This window comes from Mycteria americana, chromosome 3 (assembly GCF_035582795.1).
Source record: "Mycteria americana isolate JAX WOST 10 ecotype Jacksonville Zoo and Gardens chromosome 3, USCA_MyAme_1.0, whole genome shotgun sequence".
In the NCBI taxonomy this organism is placed as follows: domain Eukaryota; kingdom Metazoa; phylum Chordata; class Aves; order Ciconiiformes; family Ciconiidae; genus Mycteria; species Mycteria americana.
In genome coordinates this window covers 92,052,300-92,074,963 of record NC_134367.1, presented here as the reverse complement: position 1 = coordinate 92,074,963, position 22,664 = coordinate 92,052,300, and the positions used below count along the sequence as shown (strand labels likewise).

General features: G+C 38.7%; 1 protein-coding gene across 3 annotated transcripts in view; it reads right to left on the bottom strand.

Annotated features, from left to right (window-relative positions):
• The window catches only part of CRIM1 (cysteine rich transmembrane BMP regulator 1), a 201,604-nt gene that overhangs the window by 57,445 nt on the left and 121,495 nt on the right, over positions 1-22,664 (bottom strand). For all 3 annotated transcript variants that reach the window (XM_075496088.1, XM_075496090.1, XM_075496089.1), the window contains 2 exons: positions 13,035-13,217; positions 7,798-7,995 (listed from right to left, as the gene is read on the bottom strand). In XM_075496088.1, the coding sequence (XP_075352203.1) occupies positions 7,798-7,995; positions 13,035-13,217 (381 nt within the window). The remainder of the gene's footprint in view (positions 1-7,797; positions 7,996-13,034; positions 13,218-22,664) is intronic.

Here is a 22,664-nt window from a genome sequence, read left to right as displayed (position 1 = left end):
CACTCGCTTCGAATTACCCAGCTCCCTGCTCACACCTTGGGCTTTTACGTGTACACCCCTTGCCCCAGCACAACCCACAGGCACTGCTGTGTCAGAAGACTGGCAAGAAGTGACAGGGGTGGACATAGTGTAACAAGAGGTCTTGCCAAAAGGGCTTTGATCACTTCGATGTTTACTTAAAAAACCCCAGCAGCTATATATTGGTGAGCCACAGCCATCACTTGCATAAACACTGAAAACTACACATGAATTACTATTACTATTATTATTCAGTTATGATGTATGCAATTTCCTGAGCGAATCTCCTTTCACTGAGGCTGAAAATACAAACTGCGATGCCCCGAATGCATCAAAAAGACAAGCTTAGTCACAACATGGCACAGGAGGAGTTCGGTTTTCCTCAACAACTTTCTGCTTTCCTGTAAAACACATCTTCCCTCTTGCAATTCAATTCCCTTCTTTCTTGTCCTATCTTTTTCTTTGCAACAACCTTTTAGGCACTTGAAGACTGATATCTTCTCATTCCAACCTCATCATTTTCTCTTTAACTTAAACCAACCCAATTTATTCAGTCTGTCTTCCTAAGACACGTTTTGCAAAGCTTGGACTGTGCTCATTGCTCTCCTTCTGACTCTTTCCAGCCTGCCTGCATCTCTTTTAGAGGAACAATGTCCAGAAAAGGACCAAGGGCCTACTATGTCAGCTAGGGACATACCCCCCCATAAGAGAGAGAGCAAAAAGGATTACTTCAGGTGTTGCAAACTGTACTCTCTGTCGAAATTTCAGCATGGTGTTTGCCTTCTCAAGACTCTGTTAATCCATGTTCAACTTTTTCTTTCCCTTTAATCACCAGACTTCTCCCAGAGAACCGCTATTTAACAGTTACTGTGGTTCAGGATTCATGAAGAATCTCCTTCAAGTGTAGTGCATTGTTATTTTCCCTTGTTGAATTTGGTCAACATTCTTCTGCCAACTCTCTGCTTTAAAACCAGCATACAAATTCATACTCTGCTCTCCAAGACGCTGCCTGCCCTTTTTAGCTTTGTTGTCTGTAGATAAAGTAAATTTAGCTTCTATCTGAGCTAGTGAAAACATCAAACAGAGCTGGACCCAGCACAGGTACTAGTGGATACCAACTACAACGCAACTCAAGGTTGCCCACAGATTTGAAGACTAAATCTATATACAAACCCATGGTATTGGAGCGCTACACCCATACATAGCCCTGTCCTCTATACACCTACCCCACGTTCCTGTCTCTATCTCCCCGCCAATCTCCCCTGGGAGCTCCAGTGTAAAGCATCTCGAGCACCTCACTCGCCCTCCCTGTTCCACCAGCAGCATTGGTAGACAAGATTCAAGTACAGAAGGGGTGAGGGGAGCTGAATAGTTACCCTCTTCTCCAAGTCCAGCAAATCCCAGACAAGCATTCAGAAAATTATACATTTCAAACCAATTTGGCTATCCAATCAACACTGGAATGTGTATCCTGTGGGCTACACACACACATATAGGATATACACTATGGATATGTATACAGCAGCGTGTGAAGAAGCATTAAAAAGGGTTTACTGTGGAAAACTGATACAAATCAATTCTGTATGGTAATATTACATATCACAATTACTATTCTTGATCTCTAATTTAGAAAGCTGTGCACAGCTATTTCTGTATAACCTCAGTCTCTACAATCCTCGCAGTCTGGTTTTCTCACTGCCATAGTAAGAACACCAGGATTTTCTTCACGGGGGAGTGGGAATGTTCTACTTCAGTCTGAATTTACTGTGTTTATAGGCTGAATACATTTGTGCACTGACACACTTGTGCTGATATTTCAAGAACCTGTGTTCACAGAATTTCTACTATATTGTATTTGATTCTCTGACTGCAAAATTTTTTGAAAATGTAATCCAAGAATAATTTTATCCTTATGTTGCTGCAGGAACGTAAACTTACCTACAGGAACAGATATTTCCTTTCATTGAAACTGATTATAAACCTGCCAGGAAACAACTGAATTGGCAGAATTGTAGGTGCAGCAGCACTTAGATGGAAGACAGAGCAGGGAAAGTCAGCAGTGACTGACACTAATAACCATTTACTCTGGATGAGCTGCAGCCAGGCCAGATCCACAGGCAGATTTGATTAGAATTTGTCCATCAGTTTCATGTCCCACAAACCACTCTATTCTTCAACACTCAAACCAAAATAAACGATAGAAACATCTCTGACTAAATATTTTGTTTCACATACTAAAGAGCTAATATCTGACATGCTTAAAGTGCGTTCACACAATTGAAGCTGGCCACTGGTAAGCTGGATCTTTTTACATGTAAACAGAAGTCTGATGAGAAATAAATACATACTTTAAAAATAGTGATAAGCATATAAAGTCTCTGCTTTATCATTCTTAAATGGAAATACGGCCTATTTTTAAATGGAAATACGGCCTTGAATTGGTCCATCAGCAACTAAATTGACAAAAATAGTAGTTTTCAACAGGCATCAGTCTTCTTCCTGCTTTAGAGCTGAAGCATAATCAGGATTCTAGCAGAAAAAATTGTTTCCTACATTCTGCACTAGTCCCAAAAAAGTGAAGTTGTTCATGCAAAAAGTAAGAGCTATAGCTTAAGATATGTAACATACAATACATGAAAGAGCAGAAAAGTAAAGTATATTCATAATGAAATTGTATAGTACGACTTTGGAATTACTATACACTGTCATTTTAAACTGATCTACAAACAGAACATTATTTCACTATGGTATATTCTCTATGGATTGAACATTTTACAGCATGAGTTGAGATGTGAGTGAGAACTGGAAGCCATTCACAAGAAAAGTGTAAAATGAGGTATGTTTATCCTTACAATCACTAGTAAACTACTATCTCAAAATCACCTGCTGGGTTTACCATTAATTTTGCCCATTTATTGAACATATCAATAAGTTACACTGCTTTCGCCCTTGATCTCTTTCTCAAATAACTTGTACAGTTGAAAATATGATGCTATATAATGTCAGTGATTCCAGAACTTAGCCCACACTAGATAGGGATTTTGGTCTTCTATGCTGAACAGTAGGAGATAAGAGATGCAGAACGATGGGAAGAAAGGAGAACAGACTGGAGAGCACGGGACAGCAGGTTTAAGCTATTAGTGCAACATTAGTAATGTTTGATCTTCCATTCAGTCGACACTGCTGCTCATACACTACATTGCATAATTAAGGTTAAGTTACAGATAGGCAGATTTAATGGGGTAGCATGCAGAAAAGCATCATATGGCTGACACTGAAGGTTTTAATTTCTCTTAAGAAAAACTGTGCCTGGAATGTATTTTATTGCTTGTAGATCTCCCCTAAATGTGTGGCACATCTTTCTCATTAGTTACATTAAAATCAAGGGATTGATTTGCCAGCCAGCTTCCCAGCCAGGATTTTTTTCTCCCCTGATCCCACCACCCCTGCAGGTCACTGACGATGCAGTAAGTATCGGAAGCAGAATGACCCTCAGGAAAATGAGCGAGATGCTGATTAGAAACGGGAAGGAGCACCAACCCATGCAGCCTACCTGGTTAAGAGAACAGAGACGTCAGCTGGCTGGATGACGACAGAAACAAAACAGCATTTCAGACAGGACCATGTTGTCATTAAAACTATATAACCAAACTTCAGGACAGTAAGATGGTCAAAGGAAGGCCTGTCTTCCCATGGCATACATACTTCCCCAGTTCAGTCCTACTACAACGAGAAAACCAGAGAACAGAGATCTAATGCTCATGGCTTGGACAGGCGTACGCTTCGCTGGGTAAAAAAATGGCTGGATGGCCGGGCCCAAAGAGTGGTGGTGAACGGAGTTAAATCCATTTGGTGGCCGGTCACAAGTGGTGTTCCCCAGGGCTCTGTGTTGGGGCCAGTCCTGTTGAATATCTTTATCAATGATCTGGATGAAGGGATCGAGTACACCCTCAGTAAGTTTGCAGATGACATCATGTTGGGACAGAGTGTTGATCTGCTTGATCTGCTTCAGGAATCTGCTTGATTCCTGAAATTAAATAATGTGGCACTATGGAGCATAATCATCTGTTTTGTTTGGTTTTGTTTGCTGTGGGGGAGGGAAGGTAGGAAGGCTCTACAGAGGGACCTGGACAGGCTGGATCGATGAGCCGAGGCCAATTGTATGAGGTTCAACAAGGCCAAGTGCAAGGTCCTGCACTTGGGCCACAACAACCCCATGCAACGCTACAGGCTTGGGGAAGAGAGGCTGGAAAGCTGCCTGGCAGAGAAGGACCTGGGGGTGTTGGTCTAGAGCCGCCTGAATATGAGCCAGTAGTGTGCCCAGGTGGCCAAGAAAGCCAATGGCATCCTGGCTTGTATCAGAAACAGCGTGGCCAGCAGGACTAGGGGAAGTGATCGTGCCCCTGTACTCGGCACTGGTGAGGCCGCACCTCGAATACTGTGTTCAGTTTTGGGCCCCTCACTACAAGAGAGACATTGAGGTGCTAGAGCGTTTCCAGAGAAGGGCAATGAAGCTGGTGAAGGGTCTGGAGCAGAAGTCTGATGAGGAGCGGCTGAGGGAACTGGGGTTGTTTAGCCTGGAGAAAAGGAGGCTGAGGGGAGACCTTCTTGCTCTCTACAACTGCCTGAAAGGAGGTTGTAGAGAGGTGGGGGTCGGTCTCTTCTCCCAAGTAACAAGTGATAGAACAAGAGGAAATGGCCTCACGTTGCGTCAGGAGAGGTTTAGACTGGATATTGGGAAAAATTTCTTCACCAAAAGGGTTATCAAGCATTGGAACAGGCTGCCCAGGGAAGTGGTTGAGTCACCATCCCTGGAGATATTTAAAAGATGTGTAGATGTGGCACTTAGGGACATGGTTTAGTGGTGGACTTGGCAGTGTTAGGTTAACGGTTGGACTTGATGATCCTAAGGGTCTTTTCAACCTAAACGATTCTATGATTCTAAGTAGCCCCTTGCCTAGTAGGTTAGCAAGCAATAGCTGCATTGCAAAGAAAGAAGACAGTACTTTTTTCTACCCATGCATCAAACTCCAACTAGAAAAAATGATTAATCTCAGATTTAGATCTTAAGACACATGATGCTATCTGACCTTGGAGGTGGGCCATAAGTCTATAGTTAATGCACAAGTCCCTGCTGCCATCAGCTCAAACATTTACTTTTTTCAAAAACAATTTAAAAATACACAGTATGCAGACAGCCAACATCTAACAGATTATTATTATATCCTAATGTTCTGGAATTTCTTAATGCAAGCTTTCAAGGAAAAATGTTAACAGATTCAGCAAGACACACAAGTCTCCTTAATTAACAAACTCCCAACCTGGTTATACCTTGGTCTCTAATATATGTAAATATTTTTATTCAGGCTGCTAATCACAAGGCTAAGCAGCCTTGAGCTTGTTTGAAACCCTAAAACGTAACTTCAAGAAGTTTACTGGTACCCTTGACTGGTTCATTTCTGAAGGATTTTTTTTATTTATTATTATTGCAAGATAAATTGTTAAGTCTCAGATGCTTAAGTAATTTCTCATAAAGTCATTTGAAGCTGCTTCTTGCAAACTGTATTTTTTATATCTTGGGTTCTAGCACCTGAACTCACTGCTGAGTTTTAACAGTTCAGATTTTTGATCCTTGAAATATTCCCAAATCTAAATTCCTGAAATTAAATAATGTGGCATTATGGAGCATAATCATCTGTTTTGTTTGGTTTTGTTTGCTGTGGGGGAGGGAAGGGAAGAAAGAAGAGAAGATTCAAGTGTGTTTTCAGGTATCCTCTCACCACTGGTACCTGAGTATGCCCAAATCCCCTCCTACCATGAACTAAAACTACTTCCACTAATTGTTGGTTCCATCATTCATGTAATTTCATTACCCCTTGATTGTTTACTTGGAAGTACGTGCTATCAAAGAAACACCAAGTTAAATGTGATGCTTTCAAACTTAAAATTTAGGAAGTCGGTCAAAAGACCATGCAGTATTACTCTCCTCCAGATGACACACAAAACCAGATGACTACAATTAAGTGTACATCATACAACAGCTAACATGACAAACAAAATAATAAGTCAGATTAATTTCTGAGAAAATATAATTAAGATGACACAAGAATCTCATTTAAATATTGATTCCATGGTACTATTGTGTCAGTCTTGATCTATTTGACAATTTGAATCATAAGTATAATTTAACACACACCCCCTCCAACAACAAAACAACTTTTATGAACTTAAGCAGTTGCTAGCCACTTCTGCTTCTAAGAGTAAAAACATGTTATAGCACAGAATTACCTAACCTAATCCAGATGAGCATTAGCGTGGTACATTAATGAAGCACCAGCTTGGCTGTGTTGCAACCTTCAGCAATGAACGATGGAAGCCTACGCTCTACCTTGTGTTTGCTTCCCACAGTTCATCATAATTACCTCAGTCTGATATAGATAAGCATTTAATCCAATTATATCTCATCCATTTTCTCCAATCTGGAACAGGAAAACAAAGGCATTTGTCTATCCTTCTCTCATTGGAGGAAAAAACCCCTCAACATATTGAAAATACTTCCATCAATCTGTCTCTCTCTGTACTACCTTCCCAAGCTTGCTCACATACATTCTAAATAATGAGGGGTGACAGTACATACTTTGCGATATCCTTCATGAGGGGATCACTAGAGTTTAAAAGCAGTTAACCTGCTTCCTCATCATAAAATTAATTCAGTGCAAGTAGCAACTGTCTACAATTCACCAGCAGCTTTTATACATTATCAGACACCTTCTTCAGATCTTGTGATGTGAATTTTGGAATGAAAGAGCACCTGTAAGAAATCTTTACACTCCTCAGATTTATCCTAAAAAGTAAGTATCCCAGTGAACTTGGATGGATGCTGCAACCCAAGAAGGGCCCCAAGACACATGCAGTTTCACAAAAGTCATTTCGTTCTATCAGAGGTGGAAGAGGAAAAACATAAGTGGTAGCTCACTGAGCACCCACAAGTGTTTGTACACTGTGAAGATGGCTCTGAAGACAGGTCTAGATTAACCATTTCTAAATTTAGCAACCTGGTGCTTTCATGATGAATAACTACTCCATAAAAAGCAACTCTGAACGTACATACATATATACAATTTAAAAAAAAAATTTTTTTTTTAATGTCTCAGTTTGCAAATCTTCACATTTCCATTGCCAGGCTAGGCAAGCATTTACCATATAGTTAAGTGAAAAACTCAAGTCAGTTATACCAGATATATGTATTTCCACAAGGTAATGAAAACTGCATTTTAAACTCTAAAAATTAATCTGTCTCCCAGATAACATCATCCTTTGTAAGTTTCACTGAAATAATGATGTTTTATTCATACAATAATTATGTCCAATATCAAACTATATTGTGCAAAGAGATTTTTAGTTGTAACTAAATGGCACTGATGAATAAGAAACCATGAATAATCAACTATCAGTAATACCTGCCAATGAACGTTTTGATCTTCTAGCTTCTCCTATATTTATTAATAAGCTTTAAGCAAAACTAAGAGTAAAATTAATAACAATGCTGATCTTAAATGATCTCTTACTACACTCTTTTGGGCCAAAAGAGTATCAGGCATTGCCACATACAGGTGTAGTTAAACCATGCTTATTTCTTCCGCCCTCAGTAGTTTAGTCAGTCACAGGCAATGCTGTACCAGCTAATTCAATGCTCCAAAATTGTAAAGTAAACCAGAATTACCAGGTAAGCAGCAGCCATGACATATTGAAGTATAATAGAGGAAATACCAATCTTACCTTCACAAACGGGGCAGCACTCCCCAGGGACTTTAACAGGATTTAGACAGCTCTGCCCGCAGGCTGTTGCAACACAGTGTGAATCTCCATTGATGCACTGGCAGAAAGTACAGTCGTCCTCTCGCCAGCGGTCTCCGTGAGCTTGGATCTGACCGTTGGCATAGCAGCCAGCAGGGTTATTTACTGGATAAACCGGGTCTGAAAGCGGAGGAATTGCATGAGAACAAGTAGTTTCATCTTCCCTTTTATGCCTAAACTTCATATATGCATAACTGCAATACCGTGATTTTACATTACCTCGAAATGGTTAAGTGCAGCCACTATCAAACCTTAGAACCACCACACTGTGGTATACAGTGATAAAATAAGATAGGTAACAACTTACATATTTCAATATTGAAATTTACTGTTGAAAAAGTTAAGTCAACTTATACTGAACATTCACAAATTCAGGTATTTTTAACTATTTCAACTCAAATTTTGTATGCAACAAGCAGATCTACAAAGGAAAATATATCTACAAATGCCTGGGTTATGTTTTTTAAGAGGCTTAATTTTTGGATTTTCTGATTTTGTTCTTCAAAACAAAATGGATCTTAGATCTATTGATCCATTTTTTGTACCAACTTAAATTCTGAGGGAACTAAAAACACCTCAGTGAACCACTAGAATGACTCCTGTCAGCATTGCACCACTATTTTATAGATGAGACCTCTGGCACATTTCCTGCTGGAACAAGGAGTATGCCTTAAGCTACATCTCATCACAGTTTTGGAGAGATACTAGTTTTCCTGGACAGAGTATCTGGCTCAGTTTCCAATTTCATTTCAGTTGGATCTTTTTACCCTTAAAAGCTACAAGGCCAATTTACCTGCTAGCAGTCAAATTAAAACTCAGGTATTTACTAACAGAATTTCGGGGAATATACTTTACGTAAGAGTTCTCCTCAGGTTTCATGCAAATAAATCATGCGACTCTGTATATGCTAATTCAGGACTTGAAATGAAAGCAGCTTTTACCCTTCAGAAAGAACACATTTTATTCTTCAGAAATGCGGTAAGCGACACTGATATTAATGGTAAAAATATATGCATTATGTGAATGTATGCAACTTATCATGGTGGCTAATAAAAAGATAACTGTTAGACTCAAAAACTAAATATCTGAGACTGGACAGTAATCATGTAAAGTTTTCAAAGCAAGCAATAATACAAGTTACGTATTAAAGCAAATTCAGTATATAAAAACAATAAATACAACTAAAACCATTGTCTTTAGCAGACATCAGAAAGCAGACATCAAATAGGCACAAGTCATTTACCCACAAGTAAATTTTCAGAGAGTGTTAGGTTTGAAGGATTTGGGAGAGAAGTCCTATCTAAAGGGGGTGGGGGGTGGGGAGGGAGACTCTGAAGTTTCATCAGTCCCCTCTGGAAGGAAGGCAATCCATGTTAAGTGTAGAAAAAACCATAGCAGTGCTAATAGCTGTTGTCTTATTATAAGCTATTGTATCAAGTTTATGATACTATCAAACTCTGAACATTCAGAGTGAAACTTCTACCTCTATCTGGCGTTCACTCCCATCCTGAATTTTAGTGATAGCCCCAATTTTAGCAAAATGGGTTAAGCCAACATAAAACACAGGTGTTTGGGAAAATAAGACATTTAAAAAATAAGATGTTTCCTAATCTCTTAATTTAGCACCTTTTTTTGTTTTAGGATTACCTTGCATCTGTAATTAACTGTTTTGACCTAGCCCAAAATCAAATCATACACAAACAAATTAAGTGAATGTTATCATTCAACTCATGTATGGGATTCTGATTGACACAGGAATACAGAGAAAGCACAGAAAAGCCAAATAAGACTTGTGTTATTTGCAATAGTCTTTTATGTGAGTCAAAGCACAAAAGTTCCTGGTACTCTTAAAAGGTCAGTAGTATTTAAAGCTATAAATTGAGCCCAGCAAATTACATTTCCTGACGCTGAAGAATCCTACAGGACTTTGAGAAAGAATTATTCCTGGAGCTAAGGCAAGAAGGGCTTGTGCCTGTACTACACAATGCACAGGAAATTTACCATTTGCCATTTTAAAATTATTGCAGAAAAGAAGAAAGCATTATATTTCTTTATATTTCTATCATCAAGAAAACATTAGTAGGAAAAAATTAATCACCTTGAAAATCAGTCATAAAATAATCAAATAGAAAGAGAACAGGTAGAAAAAAATACCACCTCTTCACCAACTAGAAAAGCATGAATGGGCGGGCTGTTACATATACATTTTGCCCATTTAAAAGACTTACCTTGTCAATTTAGGTGTCACTTAACCTGAGTTATTAAGAAAGGTATCAGAGCTTTCTTTTTAAATGTTTAAAGGAACCAGGAAAATAAACAAGGTATATTTTACTATCCAATCATTCAGAAGTGAGAAATAAGACTTCCTTGATCATAGAATAGTTTGGGTTGAAGGGGACCTTTAAAGGTCATCTAGTCCAACCCCCCCTGCAGTGAGCAGGGACATCTTCAACTAGATCAGGTTGCTCAGAGCCCTGTCCAACCTGACCTTGAACGTTTCCAGGGATGGGACATCTACCACTTCTCTGGGCAACCTGTTCCAGTGTTTCACCACCCTTCAAAGTAAAAAATTTCTTCCTTATATCTAGTCTGAATCTACCCTCTTTTAGTTTAAAACCATTACCCCTTGTCCTATCGCAACAGACCCTGCTAAAAAGTTTGTCCCCATCTTTCTTGCAAGCCCCTTTTAAGTACTGAAAGGCTGCAGTAAGGTCTCCATGGAGCCTTCTCTTCTCCAGGGTGAACAACCCCAACTCTCTCAGCCTGTCTTCATAGGAGAGGTGTTCCAGCCCTCTGATCATTTTTGTGGCCCTCCTCCGGACCCGCTCCAACAGGTCCAGGTCCTTCCTGTACTGAGGACTCTAGAGCTGGACACAGTACTCCAGGTGGGGTCTCACCAGAGCGGAGTAGAGGAGCAGAATCATCTCCCTCGACCTGCTGATTTGATTTAGTGCTACAAGCCCTATCAGAAAAGCACGCAAGAGAAACAAGCAAGTCCAACAGCGCTGGATGATTTGATAAAAGACCCTGTAACTTGGCATCTCAGTCAGGTGAGCAGAAATTAAATCACAGCCATTACTTGAAAAAGAAGATTGTACTCAATAATTATAAGTCATTATCCATTTTATTCTATCTACTAAGGACCTGTCTTAAGGAGGAATCGCCACTGCAGGCGTAATACACACCAACTCAAACCCCAAATGAAATGTTAACAGGTTTTCTTGATGGTCTGATTCAAAGGTTGCAAAAATGGAAAAAAATCAACTTTTAACACTGTATGATGAAACAGGAGAACAATTTATTGATAAATCACAAAATAGTGAGTATTTAAATCACCAAAGAGGTTGAAGGACATATGTAGAACTGTAAGTCCAATGTGGAAAATCAGCATCCACATCTGAGTATGACAGAGCTGATAGAGAGAGCCCAGATATAGAAGATATATAGATATAGTGTTTATGTATCTATATACATTGTCATAATGATTTCATAATGCCAAATCTCAGAATATTCATATATGTAAAAAAATAGTAATTATAGGAAACCACAACAGATTTCACATATTCTATAAAGTCAGCAGCTCATACAGCAATGTCTTCAGGAACGGATCTGCACTTCCTCAGGAAGGGTTTCACCACATCAGACATGCCTTCTCTAAACTTTTTTGATCTGTCATTAAATGATGGTATAGCACTGAATATTTTTTTTTCCCCCACAGCTTGAAGGCTCTTAAAAGCATAGGCACAACTGTACCAGGAAAGACCAAGAAGTCTAGCATCCTGTCTCCAATTATAGTCAATAATGAACGTCTAGACCAGATCTTAAACACAGGGCAAACATGGACTGGTATCTCTTTAGAAAACTTAAACCTACAGCATTTGTATTTTAACTTCTCTACATGTGAACACCATGTATCAACCTATCTGATATGAATTGATACACTAAAATAACTAAAAATACAAATACTCTTTAAAGAATTACTTCCTATTTCCTACCTTACCCACCCTGATATTTAATTATCCAGATTTTGGGTTTTTTTTTAAATCTCTGAGGAAGTTTTCAATAGTTTGTAACAAAACAAGCTGCCAAAACAGTATCCTTTGCTAGATCCTGTGCTGACTGAGAAGGTCCAGATCTTATAGCTGCCTCTTTTAGACTCATTTTTACAAGGTTCTTCACTTTCATAATTCCCTGTTTGGAATGAAGCACAACTATAATGGACCATTTGGCTTATTTGCTCCTGCAAGGAACTACAGGAATACTGAAATTAAGTACACTACAAAGTACCTGAAAGTGACATTAATAATTAGATTCCTCTCCTCTTCGGACGAGATTTGGGACTTCCAGCTTATTTTGCTTATTGGGAAGTCATTCTTAAATTCACATTTAAACACAGAGACCAGGAACGCTTCACAGGCCTTTGTCTATGTCCTGGCCATAACCTGACTCCCACTAGGGCAAGACCCAAGTGCAGAGCGCCAGCCCCGTCTCCCTCTGCTGGAATCCTGGTTGTATTCTGGCAGAAGATGCGTTAAATATTTTCTAGTGTAAGCAAGAGGATCAAGATGAAATTTCCCACAGAATCCTTTTTAGGAGTACTGCAGGCCCAGCAACCAGAGGAGAAGGCTGTTAAACAGGGCAAAGGAGGAAGAGAAAAACATTGAAGACAGATTACTACCCCATTTCTTTACCATAATTGCAGAGAAGAGATGTATGCATTGCTCTAGCTGAACAGAACAAGACTGGAAAAAGCAGGCTGCAAAGCAATGGAAATGTGTCTTAGGGCCACCACTGCTTGGAGAAGCCTGTCTAAATACCTGGTGCAGAGATTAGGAACAGTTTCTTATATCTTTTGGGAAGGAGGCCCCCCAAAAAGTACTGCACATTTGACCATGTCCGAGGAAGTTCTGTTGCAGAAGGGAAAGGAAACCCAAACAGCTCTATATAAAAAGGGCAGAGTGTCAACATCAGAGAAGCACTGCAAAAAACAAGACAGCACACTCAGACACAGCAAAAATGTAGAAATAAACTGAATTAAGGAGGAATCTGCAAACTTTAGAAGAACAAAATAAAGCACTTATTTGCTTTTTCAATGCAAATGAGCAAACAAAAAAAACCCAGCAGAATTAATAAGCAAACAGGATTAAAAAATATTGTACCTTCACACACTGGGCAGCACTCTCCTTCTGGCACATAGTACCTGTCACAGTGTAGCTCACCACACTGGGCAGAGAAACAAATAGACACTCCACCTTGGCATCGACAGAAACGACAAGCATCCATTCGAAACATGTCTCCATCGTAATATTCCATGCTGTTAAATATGCAAGTTGGCTTCACTTCTGAAAGAAGAAGGGAAAAAAAAAAATAATAATGTATTTTACAGATATTTATAAATGGGAATTAGTTAAATTCATGTTGCTACTGACAAAAACAGATATAAAAAGACAGCTGATTTTTCTTTCATTTTTTACATTCAAATACAATTTTTTTTAAGAATATGGTATATTTTATTGTCTGTTTCAACAATGGAAGAAAATAAAATGCTATTCAAACTTACTTTCAAAGCAATTATTTACAATTAAAAGTCTCCGTGTTAAAAATTAAAATACTGAAGGAAGGTTAAGGCACTGGTATTTCTTCACAGGTGTTAAATATTTCTCATTCTGGATGAGCCAGAAGCTACTTCAAATTTCAGCACATGAACCAATAGATTTTTCTGTTTTAAGAGAGTTTCTGATGTTTCTTAAATGTAATCTTCCTTTCTGCAGGACTCGGTCCACAAGTGGATAAATTGCACTAAAGCTGTCCCATCCATAGGGATATGTTTAAAAAGAACCCAACACACGTATTTCGTGACTGCATGATCTGTTGTGCAGAACTGAATAATTCTCAGTTAAAGCAACCTGGAGCTGTACTAGTCAGCTCACATCCATAGTCACCACAGAAAATAACCTAAATTGTATTAAATATTTATGTGATCACTTTAGTGTTTCAAAAACACAACAAGACTATTTCTTGTATGCCTCCATCTACAGCAGAGCCCCAACATATAATTAAATCCAAACTTCGTGGGAAACTAAAAGCCTCTGAAAATTCCTAAGTATTTTGGGAAGGACATTCCCTACTTACTTCGTTAGCATTTAAAAAAAAAAGATGCTAACTAAAACAATGAAACAGTTAGCAGATTTAACCACCTTTTAAAAATTATTATTATTTTTTTTAATACTGAAGAGATTTGGTTCCAGATTATGAAGCAGATCCACACATCACAAATACATCATAAGGTCTCCTTAGGGCTTTTGACCTTGCAGTTACCCCACACATACAAACTTTCCTCTGCCTCCACCACCTATTGCCAGCAGAGCATATTCTGTTCAACCAGCCTGACACACACACAACACTATGCAGCTCCACAGCCCAGGGACAAATCATTGCGACTCAAGACACTGTAGAAGAAATACTCCAAATTTATGTTCAACTATAATACACCACATTAGTCATTAGGAAATCATGACTTCACAGTTTCATCATTACACTATTCAATGACTTAAGCCTCCTCCCTCTTCCGCACTTCAGAATAAGCTTTTTGGCCTTCTGTGACACTAGCCCACGACACCTGAAAACAGCTACCTGAAGTAAAACAGTTTCTAGCAAACAGATGTATTTTTTCAGAAGCTACAAATCTAGCAGTCTCAAAAGCCAAAGGTTCTGCAAACAGGAAGGTATTTATTTCAGCCACAAAATAAAAATTAAAAACATTACAAAACTGTAGACAAAACCATCACATTTCCTTACATCTGAACTAAACATAGCAAAGGAAAGAAAGGGCAATTGCCTATGTTGCTGACTTCTGGAGAATACTTGGAAAAGACTATTTATTTACTTACATGTGTAATGCCTAGCCACACAGGGCTGAAAATTGTGCCCACTTTGTGGTCAGGTGATTTTTCTTTTTTGGTTAGTGCTCTCTCTCACATGGGAGAGTAAAAATATTTAAATGACAATTCAGGATTTGCAGATTCCTTTCCACCCACCCCAATCCTCTTGCTTTTGGGGGCTAAAAACTTTTCACCCAAGTTACTCTTGACAATGATACGGGTTTTCTTTAAAGCATTTCAGGGACTCTAGTATTTCTTGCCACATACGCTTATATTGAGCTCCAGCCTTGAGTCATTTAATATGATTGTAAAACATTAGAGCTGAAACTTGGAAGTATCCTGAGCAATGTTTGATTTTTATATTCCTGTTCTGTCTTCAAGGCATAATGTAGAAAGCAGCATTAAAAAAAAAAAAAAAAAAAAAGAGTAAGAAGAGGAAATACCACTGTGTCCGGGAAAACAGCTATGACCTCATTAGAAAGCAATTCACATAAACAAACACTTGAGAAATATTTCTCGTTTATGTAGCTCAAGCTGTTAGTCTAAAAACCTTCTCAAAAAGGAAAAAGTGCCAACACAACTCAAAAGGCCTTTAATCCATTTGCTTCTGACTTTACTGTTTTGATTGCAGCTTTCCAGATTTTTACTGATTTCCGCCCCCCCCCCCCAACAGTAGATCTGAATTCCTGCCTAGTTAGAAGTAGAAACATCATCTTCCATGAACTAGCATTCATTTTTAAAGTGTCCAAACAAGACCAAGCAAGGAACTGTAAATCCTGAAAGGAAACTGTAGGTTTTATTCCTAGAATGAAAACCACCATAGAATTTCACTATACGTGTATTTTTACTGTCCAGATTTATGGTAGTGTATACATTCATACTAAACTATTGACCTAAGCCTATACATCCACCTATGAGACAAGGATTACTTTTGTTAGAACCGTATGTAAGACTGCAGTCTTAAGACTCAGTCAAGCCAAAACAAGCACTAAACGAAGAACTCTAGCTTTAGATACTCATAAAGTGGAAGCCTAATGAAAGAGTGAGCACTATGCTGTGGAATTGTAACGATGCATTTCTTCCATCACAATACGCTGGAAGATTCTCTCAGTTATCTTTTTTTTTTTTTTTTAAAAAGTGCTAATCTCATTGCCTTATTGATCTATGTATGGCAGCCACAAAAGAGTGAAAGAACATAAAGCTAACATTAAATAAATGCATCTTTTCCTAAACTCCAGTAACCATGAATTCATTCTTCTGCCAGTAAAGAGAATACTACAGGTAGAATTCTTCATGTACCAAATCTTTTCTGTGTGACAAAGCAACTTAAATTGACTGAACTTCATGGCACAAAGCGCTTAAACGTATCCAAAACCCCAAATCCCTTTTCTGATGCAGACTACCACAACGAAACAGTGGGCATGAGACAGACACCCAGGCCATGGATTCGTGAACATGAATTCAGTGTCTGCCAGCTATCAGATAACCCAGTAATACAAGATTGATCCAGACCAAGCACAGACGTACAACTGCCCATCTGTGAAAGGAGCCAGGACAGAATGGACGGTACCCAGAACAATACGGAGTTTATACTGGCTGTGGAAGGACAGATGATATCACATCTCTGTTCCTATATAAAGTTAAGCATGACTAAGAGACTGGACTTGATTTGGCATTAAAGTTCCTGCCACAGAGTTAAATGAGAAATAGTTCTTGCACAAATTTAGCTCTACAGATCTCACAGCCACAGCCTTTTTGTTCTGGGAGCGAGAGCCCCAAAAGTCAGCATTGCAGCAAACCACACAGCCTCACACTACACAGACAAAACCTGTGCTTATTTCTTAAGACCTTTATCTCCAATCTGAACTGCAGACAGACACAATCTGTTCTATCAAATCTGTTTTCTAAGGTATTTTACCTTATACTTTTAAAACTAATTAAGTACAGTTCCATTGACTGGACTAGCCCAAAATAAAACTTCTTGAGTTTGAGATTTTTTGAGATTTCTGCAGTTTGCCAATACTTGTGGTTTTCTTTGATTAGAGTCATGGAACAGCTCAGAAACACATGCAAGTTTGGCAATCCATTCCTTGCGAGTGGCAATTCTGCACACGGTTATGCCGAGCGCATAAGATGCTTCAGGCATCAGCTGTCTGCAGGCAAGTTTGGGCATTTTCCTTTGCAGTATCAGAAATTCCAGCCCTCCTGAAGCGGAAGCAAGATTCAAAACAATTTTCTGTTGTTCAAAGGATTAAAAGGTTCGTGATTCCAGCACTTCGGACGTTCCTTCAGCATACAGAAGATTTGTACCAGACTCTTGGAAGGAACTGGGGCAAATGCTGTGAACTTTCAATTAAAAGAAAGGGAAGGAAACTGATAAACTTGAATCCTGTGTCTGTATAAACAAAATACAGAAAAGCTTTCCGTTTTTCAAAAGCTGCGCTGATAGGGAGTTTAAAAAAAAAGAGAAGGATACATTTCACTGGAATTAGCCCCTAACAATGTTAAAGGACAACACACTGTATGCTTTTGTTTCCTTGCAAATACATAAAAATAAGCTAAGTAGAAGAAAAATTATTTGGGTTCTTACTCTTCAGTTTGTATTGCTTAGTGAAGTGTATTCCCTATTAACACAACTGCAGGACCATTCTGAAAGTCCTTTGGTCGTATATCTTCTAAAAAGGTCATCCAGAAACCGAGAGATCAAAATTAAAACAAACCTGTAACTATTATTTATAAATCCATGCAATTATTTATGCATGCGTTTATACAATTATTTATACATACTTGCACAGCTTAAAGGAAAGAAACATTATTTTGTGGCACCTGCTGCCTGTAAAAGATATTAAAAGATACTTGGGATGCTGAGGAAAATCAAATTAAGCAATTCAGCTTTAAAACAAAATTGAAATAATCAGATTTTTATATCAAGGTTTCTAGCAGAGAAAGTCTGTATCACCACATTAGAAACCACTTTTATATCCAGCTGCCACAATCCATATACAGTGCTGAGTTTCAACAACAGTCTTAAAATTTTCTGTCCACCTCAGCAGCAGATTCCAATCCAGTAATCTTTAGGCAGCTTCAGAAGAAAGCTCTTGTGTAGGTTGATATACGTGTCTTTTTCACACACAGCAGACAAGACTGTGAAGTGTCCCCCATAGAGACAGAAGACTTATTTCCAAGTCATTGTATCAGATGGAGGTTGCATCATGGAAAAGAGGAGGGAAAGATCCCCCAATAGAATCAGCTTTACCTAATATCTCCCCAGCTTAATCTTTACTTTAAAACCACTGGTAACGGAGAAACTGCAACCTGCCTATTAAACAGCTCCACAGTTTTACCTACTGTAACTAAGCTCAAATCACAGCAAGTGTAATACAGGTTAGACAGAAACAGCAAACAAACAGAAAGGAAGTTTCCCAAGTTTTATTACTTTTCCCATCTTTAAGGTATATGTCCTACTGTTTTTTACCTTCCTCCAATGTGCAAATTTGTTGCTAAGAGGACTCATCCTGGGTGTCCCTCCCTTACAGATAAAATGCACAAATTTCTTTCAATTTTAATCTTTCTTCATCAGGTCATGCTTTTCAGAGTTTGATTGTTTCTGTGGCTTTCCTCTGGGCTATCCCCCTTTTGTCTATACCTCCTTCTGGAAATTAAGCAGTGCTACTTTTTAGCATCCTGCAGTAGGTTACAGCCCTACCACAGAAAACCACCAGGACAGCCAAAGGAGGATCCGAGGCCATGGAGGGCCGCGGCTGTGCTCTAAAACCCCCAGCGACAGATTTTCTCGATAAAATTGCCAAGCAATTCTTGGAAGCAAGCCATGTTCTTCATAGCAGAGGAATGTATTTAAATCTCAGTAGTCTCTGGCAGTCTATCACAGGAGAAAGTACATGTTGTGATCAGTTTAGCCCTAGGCATGTTACCAGGACACAGGCAAACAATCTCAGCACCACTAAAACGTACTGGCATAGCCCATCATTCATTGCCAGTATATCTGTGGTAAGCCTCTGGTGCATGACAGAAGTTAAAAATAGCAGGAAAAAAGAATCCCCAAACCTGTAACACAAGGCTGTGTTTTGGCATTATGACAGGTTTAACCATTTCTCCCATTCTTCAAGAAAAATATTTAATTCTAACCTTGTCCTCCAAAGTGTTGGCAACCTTGCCCAAGTTTAAGCATCTAGAAATATCTGAGAGCTAGAACATTACTGAAGACATTAGCTTACCAAGAAAATTCACTTTGGCAAAAAAATGACCACTTAACCAAAGTAAATACTAGAAGTATAGAAGTATACTAGAAGTATTTACTTTATTTTTTTAAAAAAACTTTTAAAACCAGACAGAACTGCACCATCTGGCATGTAATATTCTTTGTATGTGACATACCATCAGTTCCACGGAATCTATCTAGCATCTTGTTTTTCATTAACTGATATGAATGAAAGAAGTGAGTTAGACTTTGTCCTTATGTTATTTAAAAATCAGTCTCTACTACCCATTGACCAACCCTCCCACTCATAGTGAACCACTGTAAAAGCTTTGAGTTTGGTTTCACATCCAGCTGTGGTCCTGACAATTTCTACCCCTCCTCTTTTATTTATTTACATTTTATGTTTTATTTATATGCATCTACAGACTGAATATTTTTACCAGGAATTTTGGGTTGACTGGCTTTTTGACTGGCCTTCAGTTTTCAGCATCTTCCTTTTCCCTCCTGTTTTAAATGTAACTGGTAATGACTTGCATTTTCGGATACTTTTCCCAGTTTGACTATGGTGAGTATAATCCAGGTTCAGAGAATCTAAAACATTTGATTGGTTTGGCAGACTGACCTGCTTTTTCACTATACTAGACCAAATTCTCACACTGCTGTGGCTGGTGATTAGCCATGATTTTCAAATACTGTTCAAGTGTTCTGACTGAAGAAAAAAACAAGCAAACCCAAAAACTAAAACCCCACCCCACAACCACTAAATGTCTCTACCTTTTTAGCATCAGATTATCTTCCTTTAATATTAATATTCCTTTTATTACCTACCAAACAGTTTGTTATCTTTTGCTCCTCACAAGCTGCATTTTGCATCTTGTTATTTTTAAGCAGGTCTCTATTTAAAGTCCACCACAAAATTCTGTGGTTTTGGATGCCCAGAGAGAAATATGCAATAATGCTTAATTAGGATCAGTACTATATTCAGTTCTCTGCTCTGGGACAGACTCCATTACCTTGGTCAAATCCTTATTTCTTAAAAGCACATGGAAAATAAGTTTAATGAAAGTACAATGTAAGTTCTGTCAGGATTACTGCAATAAATAATGGGAACTCTATGGTAATTAGCTGGTGTCTGTGAGGTGTTTCCCTTGGATTCCATTCTTCCTTCTTTAGTTAAGATTTTCCTTGCTGACCCAGTGCTCCCCATTAAATCCCTTCAGTACTCATTGATGCTCCCTTTAGAAACAGGTGATACTTATTTCCCTTTAGAAACAGTGGAATCACTTTTATCCTTTTCCACACCATGAGCTTAATAATGGAACTGCAATTGCAGTGAGGAGTAAGTGCATCAACAGGTGACAAGAAGTTTGATTAAAGAGGGATTTTAACCTCTCCTCCAATGCAGTACCACTGTATAGAGACACAAGCGTGAAGAAAGCCAGGAAGCACAGAGAAAAGAGAGATGCCTCATTTATGTCAGTGGTATCTTCTCAAATGAGGAAAAAAATTACAGAAGCAGTTATAAAACACAGGTTGTGTCACGTCAAGTGAATGAGCTTGATGATTTAGGAGATCACTTCTATACCACCATGTGATCATCAGTACAACCTGAAACAGCAGCATAGAAAGAGTCAGAGTCTTAAGTCCCAGGGGAAGTTGTCATCCTTTCTTCCCTGGATCAATGCCAGTTATTTTTGTGCACGCATCAGGTAGTCCCATTCTCAATGGACAGGGCAATGAAAGTCCACACCTCACCTCCGGTGGAAAGGTATGTGAAATGGGGCTCCAGAGCCACTCCTGGCAAGGCTGGACTCCCAAATCACAGCTCATACATGGCTGTGCCAGAAAGCAGCCTAGTCCCCTTGACCTTGGACCACATGGACACATTAACAAGGACCACTTTCACACATGCAATTTACCATCTTTCATAAAGCAGCCAGAGACCCTTTTAAAGTAGCGGTTGTATTCAAGTAAACTTACTGAGAAGTGGAAGCTCTGACTGACAGAAGGAAGCAGCTGCACGGTGCTTGGCATTGCACTCTCAAATTTCTAAGGCACAGCTCGCAGTCAGTACGTGCTTTAGTGCAACTTACATTTAAGAGACCCATGCATCAATACCCAATTAGAGAACAGGCAAGCTTGGATACTCTCTTGTTTCCAAACACTTCCACTCTTGCTGCACGTGCAGCTTTCAATCTCTTCAGATTCACTTGTTGATGCTTGTAATTTAATGTTGAATCAATTTTTTTTCCTTACAAGCTCTTCTATGAGAAAAGGCAGCACACCAGGATTAGTAGACAAAAATCCTGGTGAGTAATATGTTTTTGGGTGGATCAGAAGAAACCTTTAGTTAACTTCTGTAAAATGCAGGATTTTGGGAAGGACTGCATCTTGGGAATCTCTTGCTCAATTTTCCTCCAATTTATATCATATGCTATCTAGTATTTTCTAGACAGAAAGTGGGTTTCACATAAGTGCAAGTAGGGAAACTTCACAGCAATTGGAATAAGCTACCTTTAAACAAAGCAATATACACACTCACTTTCACCGAAATGTGCGCTCTGTTACAATGCACTGGAACCACACAATAGGCACCACCTCATTTTCAGTTTCATAAATTAAGATGAAATTATTTGCTATAGATTTCCCGTGTTGCCTTATCTTCTCTGTATCTACCTCACATTTCAGGAACAACCACATTTGACTATGGATGTAGCTCTTCCCTGAAAACTTCACTACTGAACACCACTATACTAATCTCTGATTCCCATATGCAACAAGCAGTGATGTATATAGTTATGTTGGCTATACCTCTAGTTATTCTATTTTATGGCAGTCAGAGATTTAAATTTAGCAACTAATGCTTCTCTGTCTCCTTCAGGCTAAAATTCCGTTACATGCACAACCTGGGGCTTGCCCTGAGGGTCATCAAGAAAGTAACATTAGGAGAAACAGCCAGCCATCTTATAAGCAATGATGACTGACAAAATCATATCACCACTGCTTTGTAAATCGTGTTTACCAACAGTTCCAGAGAGTTGCAAGCTTTAATTTACAAATTAAACAGTAAAAAGCTTTCTTCTGATAAGGAAAAAGGAGCAAGAAACAACAAAGTTGCGGCCATCGCTGTTGTCTGAGGTATCATTTTGACATCCAAAGACCAGGCAGGGTATGCTCTGGGATGGCCCAAATACTCATACTGGATAAACCATGACAGAGGAACTTAATTGCATCAAAAGAGAACTTTGGCTTGATTCCTACCACCATTTAAACAACACAGAATGATTTTATTTACAAAGATGCTTTCCTTCAAAATAAAGGAAACAGTACATGCCTTAAAATTGACCTTTTTAAATGACTGACCTTTGGGACAAGAACCACATTCTAACGACGGTAATACTTGTGCATTAATTGTAATGATGAATTCTTTTAACCACAGCGGTGTTTTAAAAAGCACAAATTTATGTCTCCAGTTAGTATAACAGTTTTATGTAAAATACTCCCATCTCTGCATAGATTCATGATGATTAAAACATCGCACAGAACTATCAGGAGCATCAGCTCTCTGTAATACGTTTTTTTTTTCTTGTCACCAATGAGAAAGCTGTTCTCAGCACTTTCTAAATTATTTCCTGTAAAAAAAAAATTCAAAAAGAACCTCAACCTACATAGAAAGATTGAACAGCCAC